We start from the raw sequence: 26,226 nt of genomic DNA, 5'->3' as shown, positions 1-26,226 counted from the left end.
CGTGCCTTCATTTCCCTAAGCCTGGGAATCCCTGCCTCGGTCCCCTTCCCTCCTCTTTTGAGATGCTCTTTAAAAACCTACCTTTTAGACCAAACGCTGGCTCACCTGTTCTCATACCTCAAAGCCTGTTCGATTTCCCTCTAATTCAGCACCGAGGGACTTTCTAATGTTAAAGGATTTGCATAAATACTCACGGCACGAATTTGTCTCTTCATTGGGCAGGACACAGTGATTGACTTTATTTCTATTTTAAGAGACAGTTTGAAATCTAGAATTCAAGCGGCAAACGTTTTAAAACAAAAAGTAAGCCATGGAGTAGAGTCAGGTTTAAAACAAAATCTCAGTTTGATCACAGGAATTTGGTTCAGTCTAAATATAACAATTATACGAAACTGAAAGATATTCTTTGCAGTTCTGTAGAGATCCTGACGTAATTGAAATTGAGACGGTGATGAGGAATGCGATGGTACAAGATGTCATGCAGTCAGGAGAATGTTGTTTATATTTCACACAAAGTGACAGCTTGAACTGCTTAGCAGTCTGCGAGCGGAATGTTTATCTTGGCCGGGGTTATGAAAGACGAATGAATAATTATTTACAGATTAGCATTTGGGACCGTGAATGGGACTGATAGCAGTAAATTAAACAGCGCCTTTATTGTTGCTTGCTCCACAGAATAAACTTTTGTGGGCAAAAATGAAAGGGTGGAGTTTCTTGAGTTGAATGGAATGGGTGAAAATGGGCGCAAATTGCGCCTATTTCGTAAAGTGCTTTTTCGAATGAACTTTTATTCCAACGAATTTGCATATCAATGAATGCAGAATTGCTGTGAATCAAAGCATTCAGACAGGGTTTGAGGAGACCTTTTCATCAATTATTTTATAAAAAGAAGTATTCCTGATGCAATCGTGAAGGTGAATTGAAACCAAAATGAGTTTATTGCTAAACTAAGCATTTTAAATCACAATATCTTGCGAGCAATCTGTTAAACGACTGAAGTGCCTGCTGGAAAGCTATTTATTCGGAATTTTGGAGCTTACTTCTCACTTAATTGGCAAATTTAAGAAAGTGTTTAAATAAAACTTTTCAAAACATACTGGTCACGATCGTCGCGTTTGAAAGATTAATTTTTGAGGCAAGTTCTCAATTCTGATTGGTTATCTTGGGTTGCGAGCACTTTTACGTTGGGTCAAGATTCCAGCACAATGAATTTTAATCCTGTGAATTCCTTTTTGACACAAAGCCTGTCTATTTTTTTCTTAAAATTCCCTCCTACATTACATAAGAAGAGACTTCCCTGAAGTTGATTTTTTTTCACTTTTTCCTTGGCAAGTGATATCCAGCAAAGGTATTCAACGACACTGAGTTAAAGTTCCATCGACACCGAGCAGTTTTATTCACGGGACCCCAAAGGTATAAGTTCAGCGAATTCAACAGGTTAACGTTGTAGTTGAGTGTGGGGTCTTCTCAATCTCATTACGTTTTTCCTTCTTATGCGCACATCACATTGGAGGAGCGAAAACAAGGGGGAAATCGTGTTTGGGAGAGCTAATGGGAACTGCAGATGCTGGAGAATCTGAGATAACACGGTGTGAAGCTGGATGAACGCAGCACGCCAAGCAGCATCAGAAGAGCAGGAAAGTTTGACTTTTCGGGTCGAGACCCTTCTTCAGAAAATGTTATTTACACTTTGTTATCTCGGATTCTCCTCCAGTATCTGCAGTTCCCATTATCTCTGATGAAATCCCGAGTTACGGTTTTGGGAAATGACATTTGTTACTTATTCACAGCTGACTTGATCCAATCCAGCTGGTCTAAATACTGGTGCAAGCTGCTTGCAACACTAATTGAGGGCTCCCTCTTTTCACTGGACACCAGTAGCAATTTCCCAACAAGAAACTGATTATGCTTAAAAATATAACAAAAGAGGAACTGTCATCTTCCATTTGCAGACTTGTTCAGTTCAGTGCAAAGTCACAAACAGGGTCAGCTACAAAGAAAACTTTATTATAGAATCCAGTGGGGAGTGTCACTTAATTCTTAGGCTCAGAATCTGTTTCAACATCCTTAAAATATCCAAGTTGGACCTTGTTTTGCAGGCAGGGAATACAATTTTTTTAATGAGCCAAGGAGAATGATTTGCATTTCTTTGCTTGCTTGACTTGTTAATTCATTTTTGTGACACTCTTGACTTGACCAGCATAGCACTGTTTATGCATAAGCCGTAAATATATGTTCACAAACTTGCCGATGAATCTACACTTGTAGATCCATTATCCAAATGTATACACACACTTACATCCTCTTGTGAACATATACAATGAATGTAGATTACATACATTTCGACACAGAAAGATCAATCTTTTTCACAGGCATGTAGACACAGATACAGTTGTGCAAGATATTTGAATTCCATGATTTCCTTGTGTTTGTTTCTTAGCAATGAATACTTTGTATATTCCTTTTTGCAATTTCTAAATTACCTATGAAGGATGTTGGGGGAAGGGGGAATAATTATGTTCAATTTTAGATAGAGAAGGCAGATTCTGAGAGCGGGACCACAAATGGATTTAGGCTCTGGTTTTAATCAAAGTGCAGTGAGTGGATGTTCTGTTCATCAACTGACCTGCCTTAAGGTACTGTATAGAAAACAGTCGCACTTCTCAATGACAGTGTGAAGTTTGGAATAAAAACAGCTGCAGTGAAATAGAGTTAATGAAGGTAAAAAGATTAAATAAAAAAGGCAAGCTGCGTTGCAAATTAAGAATCTCGGCTCTAGTTTATTTTCATACTTGAATGTCCTGGCTTTGAGCTATTTATTTGTGGGAGTAGGGAAATGGAGCATAATTGAGAGGCTACATGAAAACATGACAAATATATGAGCTAGATATGCAAGGTTTTCTAATGACAGGAAAGATCATGGAAACCAAGAACACTGCCCTTGAACAAGTGTAGATTCTGGTACTGTTGAAGCTTTCAAGACGAGTTAGATTTTTACACAAGAAAACTTACTGCGAATGTAAAGTAAGGGTGAGAAGATGGAACAAGTCAAGTAAGATCTGGATGAATGGCCAAGCTCGTCTAAGGGACTGAATGAACCACTCTTGTTCCTAATGTTCCAGCATTGACAAGTCAGTCTGGTGTGTTGGGTTTGGGTTGGGTTGTGATGTAGTCACATGCAAGAGAGAATGTGGTAAGCCTTTGCATTCACTGTTGGTAGAGAATATCTAGTTAGGTGCAGCATCTCAAACCTCAGAATCATAGTGATGTACAGAATAAATTCAGAACAAATTCAGACATTGGTATCATTAAGTAGCCAATCTACCTTCTCAGATTGACCTCCTGTTCAAACGTTGCAAGACACAGTCCACTGCATTTTCCCTCACAAAAAGATTATAAGACAAGATGAGGAAAGAGGAAGCCCGGGGAGGAAAATGGAGGAAGAAAGATTAGAAGGCAGAGATTGTAGGGAGATAAATCCATCTGAGTTAGAGGCAGAATAGAGAATTCCTTGTTGCATCATTGATATTTAAGAAACAGCAGAAATGAATATTGCTTAGTTGAGTAAATGTCATCAGATGCAACTGAATTACTGATTCTATCATCAGTAGTTTCCCATCAGCTGAGTTTCTGGCATCGTTAAGGAGCCTGGGACGGCTCTCTGCTGGCTGCTCTAGCATAAGCTATCCAAATTAGTTTTGATGGTGTAGTATTGAAGTTTATATCAACTTCAAAACAGTTGCAAGATCTTACTGCTGACTTAGACAATGTGGTTCCCTTAGACAAGGAGTGCTGTTTGTGACAAACACCAAATTATTTTTACACACTCTCCTCCTGTTACACTGCGTAAACTTCTTCTCTCCTGAACTTTTAACCTCACAGCTCATTCCTGAAAAGTTTTGTTAAAATCAATTCTGAGCATCACTCTTGTCAGTTTACGTTTGTCAGCGTCTCATCAACGCACTGAAGACGTGATTGGAAAGACTTAACACCGGCCAACATTCAGAATAAGCACCATGTCCTTAATGACATGACATCAGAGGTGGTAAGTCCAACAGGTCATCAAACAGAGAAAAACATGTATTATCATTGGTGAGAAAACACTGAAATGTGTAATAAGACCCAGAATTTTAGCACCCAAAATGGATGATTTGGGTTCAGTCAGATGTCCACATTTTTAAAATTTCAAGCCTGAAACTAACCATTTCTAGCCTCTGACTGCCAAGCTTAATGGAACTCAATCAAAGAACTGGGGTCAGTGCCTCCCAAACAGCTTCCCAATGTGATGCTATCTTAATGCCTCAGCCATCATGTGACATCAGAGTCAAAATTGGGGACTCAACATTGGACGAGTGGGGGAGGTGGGGAGTTTAGGATGATAGAGGCCATTGAGCAGGATTTTTAAAATATCATTCATGGGATGGGGGCATCATTGATAAATTGACGAGCATTTGTTTCCCATCCTTCATTTCCATGGAGAAGCAGGTGTGAGCTGCAATCTCAGACCACTGCAGTCAATGGTGAATAGATATACCCACTGTGCTGACAAGGTGGAAGTTCCAGGATTTAGATCCAGTTGACAGTGGTGGAGTATCAACCTTGTACCAAATCAGGATGTTGTGCGCTGATGTTCCCAAACAGCTGCTGTCCCTGTTGTTCTAGCTTGTGGAGGTCATGGCTTTGCAAGGTCCTGCCAGAGGAGCCTTGGTGAGTGGTTTCACTGCATTTGTAGAGGGTACACTTTACTGCTATTGTGCTTCAGTGGTGAAGGGAGGATAAACCAAAGGTGGTAAAGGGGAACCCATCAATTGGGCTGCTTTGTCCTGAATGGTGTCAAGCTTCGTGAGTTTTGTTGGAGCTAAACCAATCCAGGCAAGTAGGTAGTATCCATCACACTGCTGACTTGTGCCTTGTCAATGGTAGACAGGCTCCAGGAGTCTGGAGGTGAGTTACTCCCTTAGCTGCTAACCTGCTCTTGCAGCTAAAGTGGTTATCTGGCTAGTCCTGGACAGTTTCTGGAATCTAGAGGATTGTGAAATAGGTGCGTGTTTGAGAGTTTTTAATCAGGGTGGATGTTTCAAACTCCTGGGGGTGTCATGCAAAAAAGTTAAGAAGCACCATTTTTACGCGCTGTGGTTGAAGCAGCAATTGTGCTTCAGAAAACAGAGGATTAAGTAATACTAACCAGCTGGGGATGAAGAAATATATTGAAAGAGGCCTCAAAGTTGCAATAATTTTGTCTAAGCTCTACTGCCACCATTAATGCCTCAAATTTGGTGGCCCCAAAATCTCATCCAATAACCTCAATGGGCGTCATGACCCATAGTTTGGGAACTCCTGTCTAGTTAACCCAATTTGCAAGTTTACCAGGAGCCAGTCAGGTCCTTGTGCAAGTCAGTGAGCAGATTGTTGCCTTTGACAGCATTGCTTGTGGGCTATAAGGTGAAAGAATTGACCAAGGACAATGGGCCCAAGGGCTTCCATCTGTCTTGTGTGGATCTACAGAAAAGCTCAAATAAACTTGTTCAGGAATATTATGAAGAACCTCTAAAGCAGACAGACTCTGCTACGAAGCTATTGAAATAATACGTTTTCATTTCCTGATATTACACACTGGCTGGTGGATTCATTCAATTCCAGGATTTCATCTTGAAAATTAATTCCCTTGTTTGACCTACAATCTTCCTCACTGATGGTCCCAGAGGTTTCCCTTTCAGTCTATCAAGTCTGAGGCTGGTCAAAACAAACATCTAAACATACTCATCCATTTTCCAGCACTTTGATCCTCTCCTTTTGAGCCTTGGCATCGCAAGTGCACATCTAAATACCTGGTAAATGTTACTAAGGTTTCTGCCCCTACCATATTTATACAGTCAGCGAGTTCCGGATTCCCACCAGGCTCTGTGTGAAAAAGATTTCCTGATTTCCTTTATAAGCTTCCTGCCCCCTTATCTAAAACCTATGCCCCTTGGTCATTGATCTCTACCCCGCCCCCCCCCAAGGGGAAACACTCCTTCTGGTCAACACTATCTATGTCTCTCATAATTTTAAACAACACAATCATGCCCACTCTCAGTCTCCTCTGCTCCAAGGTAAACAACCCCAGTATATCCAAACTTTTATCATAATTAAAACTCTTGAGCCCAGACACATCCTGATAAAATCTCTTTTCCATACTTTTTGATTCCATCATTCTCCAAAAATGTGGATTCTAGAACTGCAACTAGACTTTACCTCTGGCCTAACCAATATTTTAAACAGCTCAGCACAATCTCCTTGCTCTTAAAATCAATGCCTTAGCTTATAATGGCAAGTATCCCATGTGCCTTATTTACTACTTTATCCACCTATCCACTACCTTGAGGGACCAGTGTACACACACACCAAAGTCCCTCTGATCATCAGTGCTTCCCAGGGTCCAACTGTTTATCATGCATTTCAAACCTTGTTTGACCCGCCCAAATGTATCATCTCAAATTAATCTAGATTGAATTATACTTGCCACTGATCAGCTTATGTGTCTAGCCTGTCTATGTCCTGCTGCAAAGTAACATTATCCTCCTCACTGTTCACCACCCAACTAGTTTTTATATCATTCACAAACTTACTGATTAGGCCTCTGATAGTCAAATCCGTATACTTTACACATATCACAAATAGCAAGTGCCACGACACTAATTTCTGCAGAAGCCACTGGACACAGGCTTCCAGTCACAAAAACAGCCCTCAACCATCACCCTCTGATTCCTGCCACTCAACCAATTCTGATCTAATTAACCAAATTTCCTTGGGCTCTTAGTCTCCCATGTGGGACCACAACAAAAACCTTGCTGAAGTCAAAGTATGCATTGTCCTCATCTACCCATCTTCTGGTCACCTCTTCAGCCTTTGGTGGATGCATTCGAGAACGAAAATGTACTGGGGAGTTGTGCAACTGAAAATGTAAGCATTCGTGCTCTATTTCAGACATGGCGTGCATCTCCATAGTCAAATGGTTGCCATTCATTCGTTGTAACATATATAACAGACTCATGTCTGTTTAATGAGCTGTGGAATGGAGATGGATTGTCATAATGAGCAGAATATGCAAGTGAGTGGACAGTAAATGGAAATAACACTTAAATATCAAGTTATCTTAATGGCCAAAGGGTTTGAAATATCAGAAAGTGTTTTTGAAAGCAGAAATACCTCTCATGAAATGAAATTAAATAGGAGTTTAAATTACACTTGGATAACTCACATGACCACTGCATCACAGATTTTTAAAATTACCTTTGTGCTAAACAATGTCAAAACTATTCAACACCATGATTGTCACCCAATATAAATGACAGATACTGTTGGGTTTATGCTAGCATCCACCACTTGTATGGAAACAAACCCAATATCTGATCTGTGAATGAATATTCAGATGATAGAAATGGAGTGTAGATTTTAAGTGACCAATCTGATCTCTAGCTTCAGATATTGATGATCCAGCACTAAAGCTACACTAAAGAAACCAAAAGAACTGCTGATGCTGGAAATCTGAAACTACAACAGAAATTGCTGGAAACTCTCAGTTGATCTGGCAGCATCTGTGGAGTGAAATCAGAGTTAGCGTTTCGGTTCCAGTGACCATTCTTCAGAACTTAAAAGTTACATGCTTGTGAACTCTGATGATACTTGAACATCTTGGTTGGGCGCAAACTTGAGAATAGCTGAGATAACAAGGCGTAGAGCTGGATGAACACAGCAGGCCAAGCAGCATCTTAGGAGCAGGAAGGCTGACGTTTCGGGCCGAGACCATAAGATGCTGCTTGGCCTGCTGTATTCATCCAGCTCTACACCTTGTTATCGTGGATTCTCCAGCATCTGCAGTTCCTATTATCCTTGATAAGAGCTCGTGGTTTCTCGAAGGTCGTTGTACCTTGAGTTCGCCATTGAACGCCTTCAAAGTCTTACATATATTCAACATGTTTTATAATCTCGTGACATCGCAAAGCATGTTTGAGCTAATGAAGTAACTGTGGTCACTGTTGTAATGTTGACAACTCACATGTTTCAGTCTACATTCCATCTTTGCAAACAGCAATGATGTTGACGAAGGTGTGCAGCACATCTTTAATGCACTGCAGGTTAACTGCATGAGAATAACTCAAGTGCAAAAAAAATCATGAAGGGAAAGTGAAGCTGTTTTTAATGCACATACAAACACCTACAATATTTGCTTATCACTAGCTGTTTTGTCGTCTGCATTTTTCTGCCGCTCCTCCCATTCCTGTTTACTGGCCAGCAGATGGTGCAGCCATCATTTTATAAAACCAGACTGCACTGCGGGCCTTGTGGTTGTTACGGGTGCGGATGTATGATATCAGAGAGAGGCCGATAAAAGACAATAACGTACTTTCATTTGCACCTTCCCATTGCCATCTGTAGGTCCCATAGAATCTGTCGGCAGGCGAACAATTAATCACTGTTAAGTCGGCAAATGTGGCAGCAATCGCCGAGTAAGATATCGCATGTGGCATATTGCTAGCAGCTTTATCAAACACAAAAGTCACTTCTAATATGACCAGTTTTAGAAACCAAAGTCTTGTGACAGACGTAATGTTCTAGATTTCCAGGGCTTTGTGTGACGAAGTACTTCCTCCTTTCACCCCTAAATAGTCTAACTCAAAACCCTTCCACCGCAGGAACTGGTTGAACTTCCGAAGGCAATGAGCCAGAAATATCACCCAGGCTTCAGATATCCTGAACAAATGTTAAGTAATGCACAGCAAGCTGCCACAAACAGCAATGAATAATTGACCGCGTTATGTATTTTAGGTATTGTTCAACAGACTGAATCTTGCAAGGACACCAGGCACAACTCTCCCCCTTTTTAAAAACAGCACAATGAGATAACAATGCCCTTGTGAGAAGGCCAACAGGTCCTCGGTTTCATGCTTCACCTGCAAGAGGACATATCTGACAGTGCAGCTTCTCCTCAGTCCTACACTGAATGCCAGCAAAAAATAACTGAAAGCAAAACAAAAATGTGCTTCTGAAATTTTAGAGTGATTTTACCATGCATGGCAGAGGGTTGGAGTTTCCCTGTCCAAACCACCCTACAGCCATGAAAGCAGTCAATCACAGCACGTCAAGGAAACTGCGCCTCCTACTGGAAACATTTAACATTTCTGAGAGATGGAATAAAACCCTCGATTAATCCCATGTTTCACAAGCCTTCCTGACAAACATTAGTGTAAACGCAGCAAACCTCAGCTGCCGAAGCAGCAAAAATCCTGCACCTTCATTGAAAATGTGCTGATGCTGATTATTCCAGCAGTTGAGCTTATATTAGTTAATGACTGAGCTCATGACAACAGATGAGGAAGCTGGATCCATGCTGACGGGTGAAAGCTCATGCCAGTGGCTGTCAGGCCTTTGTGGGAATCTTTTTCTAAGACTTGGCAAAATGGAATGTGTGCAAGATTGGTGGAGGAAAATGTTTGGATAGAGGCTGACACCCTTACTGACTGCCCACAAAAGAGAAGCTCCCCTGTGTTAATCGCTTCAAGCACAATATCCTCAGAAACAAAATCGCTGGGAATTTCCTCAAGTTCACCACAAACGTGAGGGGCGATAAATATCTTTGCCAGGATTTGTCCCATTTATCACCTGAACTTTGGTCAATGAGTGGCAGAAACCTTGATGTTTGCTCACGTATCCAGGGTTTTCTGCCAACATTATGGCTCAACAGAGAAAAAAAGTGCTTTAAATTGCATTTCTCATGACAGCCAGAATGCTCAAAAGTATTTCACATGAAGTGCTTTTAGAAATTAAGCCATTTTGAAATGAATGTCAGGTTGTAAACATGGCAGCGAACACACATCAATTAGTTTCCACAAATAGCAACATGATCATGATCAGATAATTTTCTTTTTTTGCGCCATGCTGTTGGGAGTTATATTTTGCTGAGGATTGGAATGCACTGTCTGGGAGAGTGGTGGAGGCAGATTCCTTTGGAGATTTTAAAAGAGAGCTGGATATATGTTTGCAAGTGGTGAAGTTAGAGGGTAACGGAAATGGGGCTGGAGAGTGGGATTATCTGGGTAGCTCTTTCAGGAGCCAGTGCAGACATGATGGGTCGAATGACGTCTTTCCGTAATGTAAAATTCTAAGATTCTATGATTCTTTGACATAAGGAATGATCTTCTGCTGTGCTCCAAGAAGGAAGATGAAGCCTTAGTTTAACATTAATGCAAAAATCACATTCCCAACATTGGAAAGGCATTAGGTTGGCCTAGTCCCAGGCCCAGATGGGATCTATCCCAGGTTTCTGAGGAAAGCCAGAGAGGAAATATCTGGGGCCTTAACAGATATCTTTGCAGCATCCTTGACCATGGGTGAGGTCCTGGAGGACTGGAGAATTGCTAATGTTGTCCCCTTGGTTAAGAAGGGTAACAAGGATAATCCAGGTAATTATAGACTGGTGAGCCTGATGTCAGTGGTGGGAAAGCTGCTGGAGAAGATACTGAGGGATAGAATCTCTTTACATTCGGAAGAAAATGGGCTTATTGGTGATAGGAAGCATGGTTTTGTGAAGGGAAGGCCATGTCTTACCAACTTGATAGAATTCTTTGAGGAAAAGATAATGTTGGCAGATGAGGGAAGGGCTGTGGATGTGATATAGATGGGCGTTTGGCATTTGATAAGGTTCTCCATGGTAGGCTGATGGAGAAAGTGAAATTGCCTGGGGTCCAGGATGTACTAACTAGATGGATAGAGAACTGGCTGGGCAATAGGAAATAGAGAATTGCAGTGGAAGGGAGTTTCTGAAAATGGAGAACTGTGACTAGTGGTGTTCCACAGGGATCCGTGTTGGGACCACTGTTGTTTGTGATATATGTAAATGATTTGGAGGAAGGTATAGGTGGTCTGATCAGCAAGCTTGCAGATGACACGAAGATTGGTGGAGTAGCAGATAGTGAAGGGGACTGTCAGAAATTACAGCAGAATATAAATAGATTGGAGAGTTGGGTGGAGAAATGGCAGATGGAGTTCAATCCAGACAAATGTGAGGTGATGCATTTTGGAAGATCCAATTCAAGAGCGAACTATATGGTAAATGGAAAAGTCCCGGGGGAAAATGATGCACGGAGAGATCTGGGTGTTCGGGTCTGTTGTACCCTGGCAACGCAGGTCGATAGAATGATCAAGAAGGCGTACGGCATGCTTTCATTCATCGTACGGGGTATTGAGTACAAGAGTTGGCAGCTCATGTTACAGTTGTACAGGACTTTGATTTGACCACATTTGGAGTACTGCGTACAGTTCTGGTTGCCACATTACCAAAAGGATGTGGATGCATTGGAGAGGGTGCAGAGGAGATTCACCAGGATGTTTCCTGGTATGGAGGGTGCTAGCTATGAAGAGTAGTTGAGTAGATTAGGATTATTTACATTAGAAAGACGGAGGTTGGGGGGGTACCTGACTGAAGTTGACAAAATTATGAGAGGTATAGACAGGGTGGATAGCAAGAAGCTTTTTCCCAGAGTGAGGGCATCAGTTACCAGGGGTCACAATTTCAAGGTGAGAGGAGCCAAGTTTAAGGGAGATATGTGTCAAAAGTTCTTTACACAGAGGGTGGTGGATGCCTGGAATGTGTTGCCAGTGGAGGTGGTAGAGGTGGGCACGATCGCGTCATTTAAGATGTATCCAGACAGTTACATGAATTGGCAGGGGACAGAGGGATACAGATCCTTGGAAGATAGGCGACAGGTTTAGATAGAGGATTTGGATTGGCGCAGGCTTGGAGGGCCAAAGGGCCCGTTCCGGTGTTGTAATCTTCTTTGTTCTTTGAAATTCTCCCCCACTACTGCAAAGGAGTGTCAGCTTTGTGTCTGTCGTGTAACTTGAATCCAATCATTCAGAGGCCAAAGTGCTAACCCACGTAACCACATTACATTACAAATAACAGACAGGCAAACTGGGTGAAGCTGAGAGCCCAGCATGCAGAAATGGGTCAGACTCAGTGGAACCACTCTGTTTGACTGGTACGACAAGTTGTATACACAGGTAGTTCATGCAAGGCTCTGTAATGGCTCCATCAACCGACTGGTGGGTAATGAAAGATGGATTGTGCTGAAGTGCAGGATTGCAGTTTTCCGAATAGACACTGCTCAGAGCTATTTACGTCACATGCTGATTCAGCAGACTCCAGCCTCTTATTGCACGCTGCCGTTTATTTTACTTGTCATGGACAATTTCACACTGAAGAAAGCAAATCTTGCTTCAACATTTTTTTTATTCTTCACATTCCCATCAACGCTACCCTCAAACGATTGTGTTGCTTCAGTCAAATGACGGAAAATGTTTTCTCCTTAGCTTTCTTTTTGCAAAGAGTTTTGAATTTTCCCCAGAATTAGCTTATTTTTCTTATCCCTACTCCTGTGTCTGATGAGGAAAATCTTCCATCAAAAATTTCAAAGGACCACTTTAATGTGACCAAGCAGACAGAGGGGTTAATGAGCAAAAGAACAATGAGAGTGTGTTAGGAAAACGGTTCCATACTAAAAATTCCAGGTTTTCCTGGGTAGGATAAGGGATGGGTGGCTAATACACTCTCAGGTGGTGGGCTGGCATCTCAGCTTTGCTCATGAGCTGGAAGGCTTAGATTTAAACAGCATTATGAAGACTTAAAATGGTCTGGTTTGAATTTCCAATGAATGCAATGAGCTGAAGGTCTTTGTTTTTCTGTGGCTCCAACATTACAATGGTGACTACTCTTCAATAGTGTCTCATTGGCAGCTTAGCACTTTGAGCTATCTCAGGGTCAAGAATAGTGCTACTTAACTGCAACTCTTCCCATTGTTCTCTTGGATAAATGCTTCGTATACTGTCCTGAACCATAAACACCAGGAGAATCTTCACTCCTACCATCTACGTGCATTCACAAATCTCTTGAGTGATGCAGAGAAGGTCACCATTATTGCCTTTGGGCTGTTTTGATTTAATTTGTTCATGAGATGTGGGAGTGGCTGGATGTGCCAGGATTGATACCCATTTTTCATTCTCAGAGGCCACTTAACAAAATCAACTACATTGCTGTCTGGAATCATATGTGGCCCAGATCAGGTAAGAAGGCTTGATGTCCTTCCCTGACTGGGGATTACTAAATGCAATAAATTTTTACAGCAATCAACAAAGATTTCATGGATATTATTAGATGAGATTTTTACCCTTCATTATTTTTATTCAGTCCAAAAATCCCCACGTGTTTTAGGGGAATTCAAACCCATCCTCCAGGACATGAGCCTGAGGTTCTGGAATGATTAATCCAACGACATTATCAGACACCACCACCTCCGCAAAGTTTAGCCAGTGATCCATGTTGGGAAGTTCATGTCAGGTGAGCACAGAACAACCTGATCTGAGTATTCCTTGTGCTCAAACAGCCAGCTGACTTATAGCATCTTGGCTGCCAAGGACAGCCAGAGATTTAGTAAGGTGTTCACATTCAGAATTGCGGAAAGGACGTGGGGTCCTTGAGGAAATTGGAATGAGATAGAAGTAAATTCCAATTAATAGGATAACTTGAGCTCTGCCTAATAATGACAAATTTGCTCTTTGACTTTGTGTCTAAAATCTCCTCACACTGTATTGCTTCAGAACTGACTCTCAGTGAAGTGGGATCATTTCCTTCGAACATGCTTTTTTGATTCACTGTTAATTTTATTCAAAAATACTGCTCTAATTCAGGTTGGAAAATGTACATCTTTTAATGGCTTATATAAATGCAGATGATTTTTGCTGTATGAATGCCTCTATGTACTAAAGAGTTACTATAAATTCTCACCCTATCTGTTCTTACTGACTGCGACATTGTTTTGCTTTTTTCCAGCAGCATCAGAAGTGTGTCCACCATGTGACAATGAGATGAATACAGACATTATTCTGGATCACCTCTGTGCAAGTGAATTTGGTAAGTTGCATCCACCATCACTGGACTCAAATAAACTGTGTGTAACCTTTTCTTACATGTGTTTTTATTCCGCCAAGTCAGTTTCAGAACTTGCCCAATGTCAACAATGTTGAAAAACCTTCCAAATGAGTTCCAGCTTGCCTTTGCCACTTCAAGGAGTGAATTTCAGAATTTTCCAGTTTTGATCTGTTGGAATCAATGAAGATATATTTCTGGCAGGTAAAAGGAAGTTTGTTCTTTGTAGGTTTCCAGTGAATAAGTAGATGTTTAGGGACTGTGGCTGTGCTTTTTGCCTGGAGCACTGAGGTGAATGAACATCCCTGACTTTATCTGTTTTGGTGCAGCCTGCACTATTGACTGAACTATCTTTCCTTGCAAAGACTATTTGACAGATCATCAACACCAGGATTCTACCTATCAGAGTCTTAGTACAGCTATTCTTATGTGCAGCATAATGATGTTAGTAAATGTTGTCAGCAATCTGGAGACATCAAAACCATGAGCGAGTGTTTTGAATCTTTCTATTCTGAAGAATAATTTTTGAATGCAAGCGCTTGCTGAGCATTATAGCACTTGCTTGAGGGAATCGTGCACAGGATTTCACTTGGGCACAAATTTTGGAAGTATTTCAAAGTGCTTCTTGGCTGGTTTTACATTCAATACCCATTGTTACAAAGGTAATTCTAGCAGCTATTTTATACAGTCAAGTACAATGAATGAAAAGAAATAGAAATGAACAGAAGAAAGGAAAATGAGCAAGGCCCCAGAACATCTAGTGTTTCTCTTCACATCATAACACAGGAGTATTACCAATGATCCAAACAGAGAGTGAGATCTTACTTGGTACCTCCAAGATTACAACACACTCTCAGAATGAGGAACCTTGCTGAAAATTCCGATGTTGTATTTAAACTCACACGTGATGATTCAGACACAATTGTGCTCCCAACAGAGAGAAACTGATGCCTGGACAATTACTGAGAGAATGTCCTTGCTTCCTGAAGCGGCTATGGGAATTAGGAGCACTGAGAAGTTGGCTTGATATTGCAAACTTGAGGCAAGTTCTATTTGTGTTGCTTTCTGCATGAATGATGGTTGGGGATCACGGAAGAAGTTACTGGCAATTCCTATCCATTTTGAAAGATTTATCATTGCTTCAAGAGCTTTATAAATTCCCAATCGTGTTCTAATGTTTCACTTGTCTGTTGTACTATTAATCTGTCCTTGTTTTTCATCTCTTCATGTGTCTGATGTTTGTACATTTTGCTGCAGATGTCCTTCACTCTGTCACAGATTCTGCTGTATTTAGAAAGCTCTGGACAAACATAACAATGTCCTTCAGGAAATTGCTTTGTTTACTTATCCACTAGTAATGTATCATGATGGAACCAGTGCCCATGACTAAGTGGAAAGTTGCGAGACTGGGGAGAACAGGACAGTAGCTAGAGGGATTGAGGAAATCAGAATGCAAGCACATTTGATCCTCAGCACATGTTGAATGTAAAGGGGTGCAACGAGGCATGTTGGTTTTAGTTATTTATTTATTATTTCTTAGGATGTAGGTAGAAAAATGCTGTCCAAGCTGCATGGTCATGCAGCTGTTCCAACGCATTGACTTCTGTTTTCAACATTGCACATCGACCTCAGAGGTTCGTGTCCCCAAACAAAATGATTGTGAGTATTGGTGGGAAATGTTGCCCTTCAAAATATGAGATGCCTTTTTTGAATGGCTGCACTCCAAGTCATAATAATGGTTCAAAACACATTATGTTATTTGAAAAAGTGATTATTGAAGTGAGGAATAATGAATTTTAGTTTTCAGTTCTGTAAAGGCCTAACTTGTCTTTTTGTGAAAACTCAGAAAACCATTTTAAACAGTGAGTTGAAAACATTTTTTAGAGGATGTCATATGACTTTAGCTAAATGACCAGAAGTCACAAGGGGAGACAATTGCTACAATGTTTGCTGAATTAGGTTTTATGACTAGCAGAGAGAGAGAAGGGGTCCAGAAGCAAGTTTGAAAGTGGGAGAGCTATTACAGCAGAGGTGCTGTTATGATCAGTTTCCAAGAGGTCAAATCGGTGGAACACATAAGCTCAGGGAATCCATTTTACATAATAGTGAGCTACGTTTGCAGCTTGATTTTGGAGAGCCTTGAGGACAAACATTAATTGAAGTAAATAACATTAAGTGAACACAGAGCGATAGCTGAAAGGAAACTCATGACAGTTGAGTGAAAAGTTTTAGCGTCTAATCAGGGTGATTCTTTATTGCGGTTTGAGCCTATGTAAGGATATTGCTGGGGTATAAGGAATGAATATTTCTTTTTGATATTGACAATGAGATCAGTCCAGTATATACTGTCAAAACTAATGTAGTTTTTAATTTTGTTTTATGCAATGAACGGTTTTCCTCTTCAGTTAAAAGTACATTTACAGTGTCTTGTGAATGTGTTTAGTGACTGACCTTAACAGTACACAGAAAGAAAAGTAAAACTTATGATCCAACAAGCATCTGGGATCTGACTTATCCATTATTGATATCAGCTGGTATCCTAACAACAATAAGATCTGCCCACAGTACTGTGAGGGGGTGGGGGAGCGGAATGCAATGATTTTGACCAACAATGATGAAGAAAGGGCTGTATTTTTTGAAGTGCACACAGTGTGTGCAATTTAGAGAAGATGGTGTTACCATGTATCTGTTCTGTGTGTGTGTGTGTGTGTGTGTGTGTGTGTGTGTGTGTGTGTGTGTGTGTGTGTGTGTGTGTGTGTGTTTGTGTTTGTCATGGCAGAGTGTAGATGGCGGAAATAGTGTTGGAGAGCGAAAGAAGCATGACTGATGAGCAGCTATAATCATATGGAATCAAGCTACTTATAGTCCTTGTGGTTCTTGGAACTTATATTCCACTGAAATTTTATTTGTTGATCTGCAGTTTAGAGGCTTGCTTTGCTGCAATTTGATTGGGCAGATTTCATCTTTTGTGCAATAGAATGAGTTCAGTTAGGAAAAGTAACTAGTTATGAAACAGGAAAAGGTATCAGTTGAACTAATAAGAAAACTGTCAAATATTCATGCTAGTTCGGGACTCAGTGAAATTGCATAGCTTGCTATGAGAAAGAAATTTATCATGTTTCATCTGAAGAGAATTGACTCAATCATCCAAGCTTCTATGGATAACAATGTGATGTGATCAGGCAGATGCAGAAAATAATCCGAGCATTTTGTCAGATTTCTGTGCTTTGCTAATAGCTTGACATATTTTTTGCGTCATAACATGGAGATGTTTGTTAACCAAAGGTACTAAATGAAATCCGGGAAAGTTGAGTCTATGGAGTGAATAGTGGAAGAGCCTCAAGGAGCTGGATTGCGTCCTCCTACTCTGACGTTCATGACCTCTGACATTCAGACCAATGTTACAAAAGGTAACATTTGTCTGAATCAAAGCTTTCTTTCTTTATTTGTTAATCAAAATGGCCAGTGTTTTTAAACAAAACTAATGCGCTGCCAAGAGCCTCCTGAAATCTATTTTTGGCATTTAAAGTGGCATTTAACAGAACTGAATGTTTATTTGCAAAATTGTTTAAATTAAAGTGGTGCTGCAGGAATCACATCTGTCAACATCACATCTAACAATAAACCACTTATGTTTGACAGAACCTCAGAGACAGGTTTATTAAAGCATGATTTTAACAGTTTGGTAGCCGATTGCCTCAGACAGATTGCTTTGATTTTGGCCCTGCTTGTCTTTATTCACTGACAGCAAGTATTCAGCAGGCTTTGCCTATTAATGCTTTTAGATATTGGCTGTCTCTAATTATATCATCATGAGTTTTCCTTGAAAAGGCTCATCTGGTATTAAATTCTGTTTTACTCTGGAAGACTGACAATATTCCAAAATTGGCTAAAGATTTATTATATTTAATATAAATTCTATCTTAGCTGCTGATTTCTTTACTAATCAATATAAGTTCTCTCCCCATCTTCTTTTCAAGAGGTGCGGATATTGACCACAGTCTAGCTTCTTGTGCAAGTAGGTGTACACGCACGAGCCAAGTTGGTGACAACAAGCTTTTATTTTGCACTTACTAATATACAAGATTCAACAACAAAGACATTCAGGAGAAAGGAAGCAAAGGAATTAGATGCTAGCCTGAATGACTGGAGATTAACAAAATGGATGGCAAAGAAATAAGGAAAGGTTTAAGGGGTTTCAGCTGAGTATGATTCAGGTAACTGAAATCTCTCACAACAATAGTGCAGAGAAATGAGGGGATGATTCACAGAGGACCACTGTTGAATAATTAAGGGAGAGATCCATCATTGTAAGTTGAACATGAAGGGATGGATTAGTCAATTCCAATGAATGCAATGCAAGTTGAAACTAAGCTTGCAACAATCTGAATGGGAGAATGTACATTGCTTGATCACTTTTTTTCTCAGAGCTTCACATCCTATGTTCAGAAGCAAAGGTGTGCCAAATGTCTCAAAGTATCCTAATTTGGGGCATTTCACATGGAGATTGGCTTTCCGATTATGGAGGGGATATAAGACTTAAACTTGTGGGTGACAGCCTCCAACCAGTTCTCCAAGCGCCACTGTCTGGATGCAATATGCCTTAAGTAATGCTGAATGGGCTGTGCCCTGATAAAGTATGCAATATGCCTAAGATTAGTTTCCTACCTTGACTCTTATTGGAGGAACAATAATGAATGAGATAGGCAACATATGACTGATGTAGAATGAGCATGAACTCTTCGTGGCCACACTACACATACAGATACGATTTCATGCCTGTGAGTACAGTGTAGGAAAGTGATCCAGGCTACAAAGCTCCTTGACACCTACTCTTGCCTGTTTCTGATCTCAGCCAGGATAGAGTGACTACAGTTAGCTGGAAGCCCACACCTGCACCACCACCAACGTGTTGAAACATCCCAAATGTCCATATAGTGTGAATGACTCAAAGAACAGCAAAGAGCATTATGTCAGGTGGCTGGCATCTTTATGGAGGACCAACTCTGGTAGACAGGGGTTGAGAGCAGGATTTCGCTGGACTGGGACCAAAGTCAAATCAAGTTGACTATCACTTATGAATTGAACATGCATGTAAGAAAGAGCACAGAAAGAGGAACGAGCACAACCCTCAAAAAAAAAGAAGCCAACCCTCCATTGCTGTACTTGGAACCTTTCAGTTCTTATTGAGGGACTTGGGGATATGGATAAATCAGAAGTGTGGCAGCAGTTTCTTTACAATTAAAGTCATGAATTCCAAATTAATCTGGACAAACTGTGCTGCATACGAATTGTAACCATGGAAAACTGTCTCACAATGAACAACATTAAACATTTCTCATTCTGTTCTTCTACTAATGCTGGGTTTGAAAAAAAAGAGAAAAATTCAATGTAAGACCCACAATGTTTTATTTATCTCAGACACATTGGAGAGTAGTTAAATAAATTGTTCTTGGATCATGCAACAGCATCAATGTATGTTTAATGAAGAACAAGTAGCACTCTTCCTTTCAAGACCTTCTGTCTTGTTTTTGTGCAAACAGGGACTAACTGGCAGCTGTTTGCAAACAATGGCCAATTTGGCTTGTCAACAAGTTGTGTAACCACCTTATTTAATTGAAGTCAATTCTGTCCTATTCCCACCACTGGATTTTTTTTTAATACACTCATGTGACATGATTGTCTCTGGCTGGGTCAACATTTGTTGCTCATCCCTTGTTGCCCTTGTACAGGTGGTGGTGAACTGCCTCCTTCAACTGCTTGCAAATGCAAACAGCCAATCCATGCCTGTAAGCCATGAACACTTGGATCTAGCTCAGCACAGAATGGGAAATCAATATTGAACCTCCCCTTAGTACATTGCCAAAGGCACTATCAATGGACATGACTGGTTTTGAGTGTCATTGTTCACTGGTGGCATTCTGTACCATGGTGTGGTCTATCCCTAATGTAAGGCTTAGTTTGTTCCTGATCCATTCATGTTGAACTGGTCAGTTGTCCTGATCTGTTGCCTACTTGCAGGAGTTCTGATGTAAGCATAGTAAAGTAATTCTTCGTTCACACTATATAGGTTATTCCAGTCTAATACAGAAGGCTCCTGCTTTAACAATTTTATCTTGAAATACCGTCAGATAGATCATAGACTGATATACATTCAACCTCTTACTCCACATTGGCATCTTTATGTTGGATACTCCAGTGTTCTTTCCAACACTTCCCTTCTGTTTGCCCTGTGGTCAACCAGCAAGATTGTCCCAGTCCTCTGATGGTGCTGCCAAGGAAGAAGAGTAACCCAATGCATTTTATTGTATGAGAAAGGTTCTTGCATTCCGTCTTTGACTACCACAGAATGCAAGGTTACAACAATTCAAACAAAAGTGCCAATCTAAGTGTTGCCAGTGATGGGAACCAAATTGAACAAGGAATTAAAGCAACCTTCAAAGTGCAACCACCAGACCTGAGTGACAATCTGACATCAACCTCTCAGGGTCGATCGGGAAACAATGTACATCGCCTCTGAATCATGTTTGACCAGTTGAAAGGATGCCTCCACGGTGTTGATGAGACAATACCACATGCTTGAGTACCTGAAGTTATACTGAGTCTCTATGACAGAAAATAAGCCATTTGGCTCATCTAGTCAATGCCAATGTGTATGTTGCACAATAACTTCTTCCTCTTTATTTCAGTCCATTGACATATCATTCTCATCATTTCTTCCTCATGCTTATCTAAACTCTCCTAAAATCCATCTGAACCATTCCAGTCCTCTGTGGTAGCACATTTTAAACTCTCTTTGGCTGAAGATTTTCTGCGCAAACTTCCTTTTATATTTTTTGGTATTTCTCTTACCTTTATCACAGTTTGGTGATGAATTGAGTTGAATACATCCTGATGTAGTTATTGTTTTCCTTGATATTCTTGGTGTTGACTCCTTACTGAACATCCAATGGTGCCAAATCCTTTTTAGATAATTTATCCAAAAGGCTAGATTTCATTCAAGAGCGCTGGCAGAAGTTTGGATCGTGGCAGTATTTCCTTGTGCCAGGCAACTTCCCAGTTGTGATGGAAACATTAACTCTGCTTGTCCACAGATGCTGTCTGGTCTGACTATTTCCTGCACTTTCTGTTTTACTTGCAGCATTCTTGAAAACCTGTGCTGTCCCCTCTCTTTTGTGCCACCATTCTTCTGGTAGTATGGAGCTCCAGGCTGCACACACAAATGCTCTTAATATTTGAAAAGTTTGTCGGAATATCATTCATAACGTATCCAAATTTCTCAAAAATGCACATGGTCTGCACAACTTTCCACTACAAAGGTCATAACAGAAAACTACTCCTCAAATGTTCCACAAATCAGTTGGAAAAAGCTATTAATGTTGAAATTGTACAATCAGAGGTGAGATTTGAAAAATAAAGGAATCTGGAATTTTTAGCAATGTTTGCAAAGATTTTTTCAACACCTTCTTCTCTCGTAAGACACAGAAGTTGTTCACATCCTACATTACTTTGAGTCCTGACTTATTAGAACTTCGGACTACAATGTGAAAAACAGTATTGATGTCCATGATTTTGATTTTCCAGAGATGAGTTGTTTGATCTCTCAAGGCATTGTTTTGCAACAACCTCTTGGGGAAGGGGGTGATTCAGGGTTGTGTTCTTGACTGAGAAACAGAAAAAAACCCTGGAAGTATCCAGTAGGTCATGCTGCACCTGTGGTTGAAGGGTTTGAGCTGCAAGGAGGGGCTGAATAGGCTGGTGCTATATTCCCTGGAGCATCAGAGGCTGAGGGGTGACCTTTTAGGCGTTTATAAAATCATAAGGGGCATGAATAGGGTGAATAGCCAAGGTCTTTTTCTGAGGGTAGGGGAATCCAAAACTAGATTGTGTAGGTTTAAAGTGTTTGGGGAAAGATTCAAAAGGGACTTAAGGGGAACTGTGTGCGCATATGGAATGATTTGCCAGAGGAAGTGGTGGAAACTGGTACAATTACAACATTTAAAAGGCATCTGGATGGGTATGTGAATAAGATGGGTTTAGAGGAATATGGACCAAACACTGGCAGATGGGACTAGATTAATGCAGAATATCGAGCTGGCATGGACGCATTGGACTGAAGGGTCTGTTTCTGTGCTGTACAACTCCATGACTCTATTGTGCATCCTGACTGACTTTGCTGAGTAATAGCAGTATGTTCTGTTCATATTTCAAATTCCCAGCATCTGCATTATCCCTTCCTGAGTGTTGCTCAGCAAAGTGTATCTGGATTGTTTGTGGTGTGGACTATGAAGAAAGAAATGGTCTTCGCTCAGTTTGGATTTTCAACATCCCTGTTGGGTTCGGACATGAGGATTGGCACTAGTATTAGGCTTCCCCTACCAAAAATCAATCTCTTCATAAGTGAGGGTGGAAATTACAAGAGTTTAGTTGTGTTTTACCTGGAGGTCTTGGGTACAACAGTGAGCTATTGAGCCGTTTAAACATGTTTCATCATTTAGTTCAATTTTGGCCGATCTGTACTTCAGCTGTATTCTTCCATCTTTGTTCCTTTTCCTTTCCCAGTGTACAAAATTTTAGTAAAGTGTCTTTTTTAAAGCAGTTAGACACAGCTGACATTATTCAACTCACAGTGAAAAGCTCTGAGGGTTCAGACACTAAACAGTTTGTGATTTTTATATAAAGTCATTGATATAGTCTGGGAGGGAATGATCTCAGATAATGGGGATTGGAATCAAGAGTGAAATGTTGAGTCGACAGATATACTCATGCCCAACAGAATAATGTGTATACCCAAGACAATGGAAAGAATGAGCTATATGCCAGGTCTTTGGCATCATTTACATACCCCTGTGGGGGGTATGTATCTGATCATCATTCTGCTTAGTGACCAGGACCCAATCCCTGCCCAAAGCAAAGGGATCAAGCTCTTCGTTGTACCCCATAAGGGTAAATTTTCCCCTTCATTTTCCAGTTAGGTGTGAAAGTGGGGCTCTGTCTGTTTTCTTAGGTGGGACTGTTTCAGGTGAGTTCTACCCATTGCCGTAGTCAGTATTTGTCACATAACTAATGTCAAAAAAGTAGATCATCTGGTCATTATCTCATTGCTATTATTGTGAGTTTACGATGTGCAAATTAGGTGGCTCAGTTCTCCATCACAGCAGTGACTCTAAGTCAAAAGTATCTCCTGATTGTGAGACATTTTGGGATATCTGAAGGCATTAACAGTGCTAGGTAAATGCAAGTTCATTCATTTTTGCCTTCTACCAAGAACACCCCTTGCCCAACTAGAGTTCACATGATGAAAATTGCCAACTTTTGACACGTTTGGAGACAGAGACTTTGAGTTAGCACAGAGGTGTTTCAGAGACTAGGAGTGTTGTGGCTGAACAAACACTGAGCAGTGGACGGAAGAAGAAGACTGGAGAAAAGGTTGACAGGGGCAACCAGGAGTGTAAAGGCAGAAGAAGGCCAGAAGATAACAAACTAAATAGGAATTAGTGGACAAAAAATATCAAGTTTTAAAGATCATTTAAATCACCATGAGTGAATATTCATGCCAGTGACATGATCTGGACAAAGACCTGCCAATAGATGCTAATGAAACCCTTTTACTATTGATTCATTTTGTAGGTTTCAAAAATAATTAAATATTTTCTTTCACCAAGAATTTGGATTGCAACTTAATCTTTTTTTTTGATCAGTAAATTGATAAGGCTGGCAACTTGGTCATTCAACAATTTTTCCAGACACACAAAACTGAAACCGTTCAGTGAGAATGAAAGCGCTATTTGTATGTGGTTTGAAAAGAGCACTCAGTTAAACTGGGCAAGCACATAATAAAACCACTTTTGTTCCTGCCACAGTCTCATTTGCGATGAGTGTTCCTGTCAGCTAGTTTATTACTTGTCTAACTCTCTTTTTCCGTCAAACATACCAGGAGTCTAAACATGTTGCCTCAGTGAGATTTAACACAATGCAGTTCCACATCTTGAATTTATTGCCTTCTGTGGCTCCTAAGCATTTTAAGGCGTGCTGAACCCCAGGAGAGAGATTGCTGCAGCCATCTTATTTTGGGAAGGAACTAATGCAGGCCAACAATGATCATTCACAAACCCTTCATTCCTTCCCTGGAAATGTATTTCTGGAATTTTAATCAAAATTTCAAGATCTCCAGTTTTAATATCTGAGCAATCTGATATTCTTTTGCACCGTATTCTGCTGGAGGACACATTGTTAGCCTCCAAGAATGGTTCACTGAATGGGTACAAGCTTACACATTTGAATAGGCAAGGTAGTCAACTCCTATCTCAGGTTTTCATGGCCTTGATCCGAAACAGAGTCAGGAATAGGTTTGCTATCTCATCACCTTCCTTGTCCAATTCATTGCTGGTGGGGTAAGTAAGCAAGAGGGAAAGGAAAGAATGTTCTCTTGTTTACGTTCTGAGAGCAACAGAAATATTACAGAGATCAAAACTATACTTTTGGTTCATATCAGTAATTTGTGAAAATGAAAGTACTTCTTTACAAAGCTGTCATAATTCCAAGGCTCCGTAAAAAGTGTAGTTCTGACTAGATAATTAAAAAATTAAAATGTGACCACAGAAGTATTTTCTTCCCCTCCCACGTTCTAGACCAGCTTTGGTGATGGAAAAGAAAATGCACAACCTGGCCCATGGATGAATTGCATGCATTGAGCTATTAATCATCTTTCCCTTCTTGAGTTTACTCCACCCCTGGGAACTGATTTTGCAAAGACTTGCCATTCCTTTTTCATGACTGACTGCTTGAGAAATATGCAACTGGTTCCATGTACTTATTGAGCTGATGTCTTGACATCTGAATGTATTTATTTAAACTGAAATAACCCAAGGATTGTTCCTGCTTCATTTTGGTGGCGAGGGGGTGGGGACAGCAAGTAAGGAGTATATTTGTTTTTCCAGCTTTAAAACTGCATCGAGGTAGAACCTGATATGTTTATACTGGCTTCTCCATGACTGACACCACTTCTTCAACTCCTCTAGTTTTGGTAATAAGCCAAAACACACTCAAGACTGACTGCTTAGTGCCAATTGTCACAGACAAAATTTTACCATGTGTGTTAGATGTTGTGTTGAAGCTGAAAACAAAATGACAGAAATTGATACAACACCATTCATGACCTCAGAATTTCACAAAGCGCCTAACAATCAATGATTTGTTTTTAAGTGTAATAACTCTTTCAGTGTAGAAATTGAGACAGCAAGTATGTACTCAACAAGCTTCCACAAACAGTAATGTAATTATGGCTAGTCAGTGGATTTTAGAGGTGCTGGTTACAAGTTATAATTAGCTAGTTCACTGGCAACAATTCCTCTGCTCTAATTTGAGATACTGCAGTTGAATCTTTTACTTCATGTGAGATGGCAGCATGGAGTGTGGGTTTAATCTTTCTCCTGAGAGATTGCACTTCTGGGAGTGCAGAACTCCCTGGGTACTGGCACTTAAAATTTCAATCTGGAATTAAAATTTGAGTGGAACTTTAACCAACAACCCTTTGACTTGGTCAAACTGGTTATCGAAATCCTACCTTATAATAAGTTTGTAAATTGCTGTTCTTAGACATTTCTGATACAAAGACGGACAAAAACAAAGTTGCTGGAAAAGCTCAGCCAGTCTGGCAGCATCTGTGGAGGAGAAAACAGAGTTAACGTTTTGGGTCTGGTGGGTCACTGGACTGAGCTTTTCCAGCAACTTTGCTTTTGTTCCTGATTTACAGCAGCCGCAGTTCTTTTGGTTTTTATTTAGTGTCTGACACAAAGAGGACAGGTTGTAATGTCTCCCCATGCTATTATCCATGGATCTAGGTTGTCCGTGGATAATTTTGAAACAACCTAAAGAGGAATGTGTTGATTGCTGAAGATTCCACATTTAAAACAACATGCATATGGATCATAATTTTGAGATACAAAAAGTCAAGACAGCAATTGAGAAGCCAAACAAACCACAGGCTCGCTGTATTTCCTATAACCCCAAAATTAGAATATCCCTACCTCTCACACTAAAAGCACAATTTCTTTTTGAAATAGCCTTTCATTTATTTTGTGCAAATATCGATGAGGAGTGCAGAGACTGCCACATTGACTTGCTCTTAGTTGATGTTGTCTGGCTATAATGTTGAAGTTCAAGAATTTATATGTGCAATCATAGTGTTGGAAATATGTAGCAAATCCTTCCAATATACTTGTGCAGGTGGTAAGATTGGACTGGGCTGTCCTTATTAGCCA

The 26,226-nt window shown here is 40.4% G+C and overlaps 1 protein-coding gene across 2 annotated transcripts in view; it reads left to right on the top strand.

Moving 5' to 3' along the window:
• The window catches only part of LOC125448134 (secreted frizzled-related protein 1-like), a 104,090-nt gene that overhangs the window by 3,179 nt on the left and 74,685 nt on the right, over positions 1–26,226 (top strand). The window contains exon 2 of one of the 2 annotated variants that reach the window (XM_048523194.2): positions 13,871–13,948. In XM_048523194.2, the coding sequence (XP_048379151.1) occupies positions 13,871–13,948 (78 nt within the window). Of the gene's footprint in view, positions 1–13,867; positions 13,949–26,226 lie in introns of both variants that reach the window. The other variant, XM_048523193.2, reaches the window with a different exon arrangement.

Source organism: Stegostoma tigrinum, chromosome 40 (genome assembly GCF_030684315.1).
Source record: "Stegostoma tigrinum isolate sSteTig4 chromosome 40, sSteTig4.hap1, whole genome shotgun sequence".
NCBI lineage: Eukaryota > Metazoa > Chordata > Chondrichthyes > Orectolobiformes > Stegostomatidae > Stegostoma > Stegostoma tigrinum.
This window is presented reverse-complemented; position numbering and strand designations above follow the sequence as displayed.